General features: G+C 38.8%; 1 protein-coding gene across 3 annotated transcripts in view; it reads left to right on the forward strand.

Annotated features, from left to right (window-relative positions):
- The window catches only part of LOC111874532 (myosin heavy chain, skeletal muscle, adult), a 53,478-nt gene that overhangs the window by 17,078 nt on the left and 30,400 nt on the right, over positions 1–6,000 (forward strand). For all 3 annotated transcript variants that reach the window (XM_033755484.1, XM_033755486.1, XM_033755485.1), the window contains exon 7: positions 2,977–3,072. In XM_033755484.1, coding sequence (XP_033611375.1) covers positions 2,977–3,072 — 96 coding nt within the window. The remainder of the gene's footprint in view (positions 1–2,976; positions 3,073–6,000) is intronic.

The following is a 6,000-nucleotide window of genomic DNA, read 5'->3' on the forward strand; positions in this document are numbered from 1 at the left end:
GCATACTTCCCAGTTTGTGGTTCCTTATTAAACATCTTGGGAGCATTTACATTCCTGTGCAGTGCATATTAACTCTTAATGTCTGAAGTACCCTGATCGGTCCAGTGATGAGTATGGTCATCATGGCCAAAGTACACCTATTTGTGCAGTTGAGCATTTAAACTTCGCTAGTGGAAGCGCGCTCACACTGCTAGTAGAAGCATATGCACAATCCTAAATATTTATTTTTAAATCTTGTAAAATTCAATATACATGCAGTTTTTGTTGTTATCTGCTTGACACACATACAGGCACATCTTGTACATCTTGTAACAAATAAATTGGACATTATGTATGTGTTCATGATCTTTCCAATTTTTCTACATCTCCAAAATTCATAATTCAGAATGTTTCTGTAAATATCATTCTCTTTGGTTTCGATACAGATTTGTCCCATAATACTTTCTGTACGACATGTAATCAAATCTTTTAATATCTTCAGATATGTGTCTTTGGATCAATTATTTGAAGTTTAAAAAATACACTGACAGTTTAAATGCACACTCTTAATTCTTAAGTGATTTCTTGAAGTGTGTTTCTGTTGATTTTGTTTCATTGCTTGAGAAAATTAGAAGACATGAGAGAACTATACACTTCTTAGATTCATCTACAATACTAGTCACTTTACTGCTAGAACTTCAAACAAATCCTACAATATCTTACACTTACTTACTTATTCATGGAGCTGAGCCCTTCTGGAGGAGTCGCCAATTCTGCAGCTACTCAAGAATTTCCCAGCATTTTATGGAACCCGAAGGTTCATTACCATGTTCACAAGAGCCCTCTACTGGTCCCTGTCCTGATCCAGATCTATCGAATGCATACCATCCCATCCATTCTCTCCAAGATTCATTCTAATATTGTCCACCCACCTACGCCTTGGTCTTCCCAGTGGTCTCTTTCCTTCTGGCTTTCCCACCAATAACCTATATGCATTCCTCGTCTCCCCCATTTGTGCTACATGGCCTGCCCACCTGATCTTCCTTGTCTTGGTAATTCTAATTATACACTCAACTCTCGATTATCCAGGATACTGGTGGGGATGGAAATCATGATTAATTAAAAACCCGGTTAAGACAAATTTTATTAAAAGTAGTACTGTAATACTGTACCTTCATAATACTATAGGCCCACCTGTATTTAAATTTATTCAACCTCATTGTTATGTCTTCTCATGGCCTATTTAATACTTTTTTACATTACACTGAAGTATGAATTAGTTATTTCAATCACAGTCTTCAACAACATCCAGCACTTTTACGAATATTCACACTTAACACTTAAAAAAATTTAATATTGTCGTTTACTTTTTCGCGGCATTTTCCTTTTTCTGTTGAATACTTAACACAAGACGCTTCCTTTTACACCCTGACATTTTGCTAACGCACTTGAAGATCGATACAAAGAAACTAACTGGGGCGGTGTATGTGTCCTTGAAACTTTCCCCAAAGCCTTGCATTCTTTCACCCATACCTTAGAACATTGTGTTAGCATAACGGGACCAAAGACTGCAGAGTGTGGTTCACACTAGTGCGAAAATAGTGTTACAACTCACTGTGTGAAACGAAAGTGAATGAATATTAAACAACATATAAGACTCAAAAAAGCCTCAGTAGCCCCGGTTAAGCTGCAAACCGGTTAATCCGCCCCCGGATAATCGAGAGTTGTCTGTACTTTGAGAAAAGTACAGGTTAGAAAGTTCCTCATTGTGTTGTTTTCTCCAGTCTCCCTTCACTTCATCTCTCTTCGGTCCAAATATGCTCCATACCCTGTTCTCAAACACCCTCAGTCTGTGTTCCTCCCTTAATGTCAGAGACCAAGTTTCACACCCATACAGAACCACAGGCAAAATTATAGTTTTGTATATTCTAATTTTTATGTTTTTGGACAACAGACGAGAAGACAAAGGTTCTGGACTGAATGGTAGCAAGCATTACCCGAGTTCAATCACCTCTTAATTTCCACCCGAATCAGGTTTCGATCTGTTATCGTTGTTCCCAAATATCTGAACTGTGCCACATTTTCAAAATATCTGTTTCCTATCTTCATATCAATTGTCATATTTAGGCAGCGTCTACACGAGTGCATAAAATGCGTCCGTTGTAACAAACGTACTTTATGACGGATGTTGCTGTGGACACCACACAGTTGCAGAATGCGATGCGTAGTCTTTTGTCTGCAATGGAGCCAGAAGATAGCGTAGCATTTGCCTCTCTTCTTTATTTCTACAACAGACGTCATGTCGTTTGTTAAAACGGATGCATTTTGTGCGCTTATGTAGAGAGCGGCCTAAGCCAACTGGAACTGCAGTTATTTATCTATTTGTGTACTGTTATTTTATGCATGAGTATGTAGGCATTAATAGATAGTGACAAAATACTGCCACTTTAAAAAATTACAGTTATAAACAGAACGTTGAAATAATGTACGGTCTTCAGGAAATGCTTATGTTCCTGACACTGTCTCTACTTGTATAGTGTATTTTAACTTTGGTATGTCCACTACAATGGGCTGAAAGCAAATCTTTCTAATTCTTAGTTAGCTTTTCATTTACACCTGAGCCTGACATCAGAAATGAGAGACCTCATTAACACTTGGAATCTTGAAAGGATTCTGACGATGGTGTATACTGTACTTCTTTTGGCTTATTTTGGACTTCACCCATCGTCCGGTATATAAAAAAGACAAAAAACCACAATGTTTCGGAGACTGGATCTGTCTCCGTCTTCAGGTGTATAGGGAAGGTTTAACCTACTCAGTTGGGCCCCTTAGAAAGAGCTAGTCTCAATCACTGGTCCAGTGATTGAGACTAGCTTATACCGGACGATGGGTGAAGTCCAAAATAAACCAAAAGAAGTACTTGGAATCTTGTATGTCAGTGAGTGTATTTGTACCTTGATATGTATTTATGTGTACTGTGGTACTTTATTTTGTCAGGTGCAGACCATGAAAGGGAAAAATGAATACGTAAGAAGCACCACAGATGCGAGGATCAAATGTCTTGAAAAAGAATTGGATGAGTCCAGTAAGAAGGTACACAGTAAACTCCTGTTTATCTGTGAGCAGACTTCTCTTTTTATGGTTCACTTTTGGAACTTTTGCTTTGCTGCACAGTACACATGAAGTTTTCCTTACACCTGCCCTCACATGCACACGTGACACTGGATCTGGTGCTCAGATTATCTACAATTTTTATATGAAATATAGGTTCAAGAATTATGAGCCATTTCAATTTTCATTTAAATTGAAATATTTTAATGACCATTTTACATGAAGGCATGCATGTGTCCCTGCAAGTATCTCAGTGTAATTCATTATGTGTATACTGGAGCAAGAATTTAATTCAAACAGAAGTTGTAGTGGAAATTATGTCACATACTTCATGCTGAATATAATTTTTCCACATGCCTTGCAATATTTTAAATAACTGAAAAATCAAACATAAAATAAATTGTAAGTTTTGAGGTTTTCACGGTGATGACTATGAAGAAAGTCGTCTACTGGGTTTTGGCTGATGTTTTGGAGGAACGTATCGCCTCCATCTTCAGAGCAGGTGAATGGCTTGTGAATGCAGAGAGCAGTAGCTTTTCATATCATCTGACATGTATCCAAAAATGAGTTGTTTTACATTTACATTTTACACTCAACTCCTAATATTTCAAGAATTATATTTCTGTTGTTTGGGTTTAATTTCCTGGAATAAAATAAGCTGGGGGGAGGGGGGTGGAAGCTATCCCTGTAACAGGCCGTGGAGGCCCATAAGGCTGTAATATTTTGAGGCTCACATATTTTCTAGAAAATTGGCTGGCAGATGGCTGTGAGCTTGCCAGTCTTACATGCTGGCCACTCTTTACCTCCAGAAATATTCCTGTACAAATTTTTGTTAGAGGCTGGGTCAACTCCAGGGCCATAGTGTGGCTGGAAGGATTAGATAAAAGGGGGGGAAAAAAAGTAAAACTGTCTCACTGCTCAGCGAATTAAGCACTGTGCCATGAAGGCGTATGGGAGAGTGGCTGTATAGATCCACATTTTCTTGACCTCGACACTAGCTGGAAGTGAGTGGTCATCCTCACTTGCCGGCTGCTTTACCCCAGGGAAAGAGCCCCGAGCACCCAATGGATAGGAGGTTTGGTGGACCCCAGAGCTGGTCTGGATTATTTGGAGAAGAGAAAATTCTTGACCCTACCAAGACTTGAACTCCAGTCCCTCAGTGATCCAGCCTGTAGCCAGTCGCTATACGAACTATGCTAACTTGGCTCCCTGGAAGGATTAGGTTAATTGAAAAACCAAGGTCCTCACAGGGAACTGAACCTGCGACCTTCCTGCTTGTAGCATAGAAAATCAGTAGAAAACAAGTTAAGAAAATGCATTTTTGTAATGATGACTTCAGACATACAGTCAACTATAATACGAGTGCACTTTGTTCATAAAGTAATATTTTGGTATCCTGCTACACATATGTACAGAAACACAGCCTTCACTGCAAATTTAAGTGCACTTCCTCATTTAACCACTCTTATTTCTTGACCTGCCACTATATATTACATGACACATTTTGGTCTCGCATGGATCATAATCATGTGTGTATGCAGTTGGATGTAAACTATTACAGTGTTGGCACAGTGATATCATGCTATGTATTAAGTTCCTTACTCTTGAACAAATTAATTATTTTTATTATGCTGAAAATTTAAAAAAATGTTTGAATTTAAGAGGCTGTGTGATGTGATGCATCTCCCAGTATTGTGTATTTGTTTATTGGCAATGTGTGCCTGTGTACATCCAAATACCTGGAATGTTTCAAAGGTTTTATATTGTACATATACTTTGTTATTTAAATCTGAATTATCCCTCTTCATGTGGCTGTAGTTATGTGTGGTTGAACCTCTTCCACACATGCACGTGTTTTGGTTTGTGTTCGTGTGTGTGGAAAGTGGCATGTTGTGGTAATGCTCTCTCCCCCCTTTAACATATTTAAATAGCCCTAATACCACAACAGGCCACACACACACATATCCAAGTGAGCATGCATAAAAGACTGAACTGCACAACATATTTAAATAGACCTAATACTATAACAGGCCAAACACACACACATATCCAAGCGAGCATGCATAAAAGACTGAACTGCACATAAGTACGACTACATACATACATAGACATAATTCAGATATAAATAACAAAGTATATGTACAACACAAGACTTTGACACATTACAGGTTCCAGGACATACATTTTATGCTTTAATAGCTTGTCTGGAAATAATATCAATTTCAAAGAATATGAATTGTAATCATGAAGTTGAAATGATAAATGGGTCAGAGAAAATGCGTATGTTCCTGACTCCATGTCCACCTGTGTAGTTCATGTTAGCTTTATTTTCTCCATTATGATAGGGTGAAAAAGCTAACCTTCCAGTAGTCTTTATGGTGTGTGCATCTTGTTACATGTTCCAAATATATATATATATACAGTGTGTACAATCAAGTGCGCGCCGCGGCTGCAATTTGCCATGAGTCATACCACCGCAGAACGGATGCAACTCCTCCCCGTGACTGCAGTGCTCCTACGCCGATGGTTGCATAATCGGAACCCGAGGTTGCATTAAACAGTCAGTCTTTGTCTTGCTGTGGAAGTGGAGTGGAATGTTTACAGCTGTCGACAGACGGTGGAAATGAAGTTCACTATTAAACAGCGTGTGTTTATTGTCGAAACTATTGCAAGGAAAAACATTTACAGAAAATTCGCACATAGGTTTCGTCAGAAATATCCTGACTCGCCAGTTCCCACAAAGTCGTGTGTAAACAGGCTTCTGAAAAAGTGGCGGGCCACAGGTTCAGTGAGTGACAAGAAGAAGCAATCGAAGAGAACTGTGCTGACTGAAGAAAAGGTTAAGGATATTCAGGCAAGATTACAGATCAGTCCTCGAAAATCGTTAAGACGCTTAGCACAGGAAACTGG

The sequence above is a fragment of the Cryptotermes secundus genome, unplaced genomic scaffold (assembly GCF_002891405.2).
Source record: "Cryptotermes secundus unplaced genomic scaffold, Csec_1.0 scaffold790, whole genome shotgun sequence".
Taxonomy (NCBI): Eukaryota; Metazoa; Arthropoda; class Insecta; order Blattodea; family Kalotermitidae; genus Cryptotermes; species Cryptotermes secundus.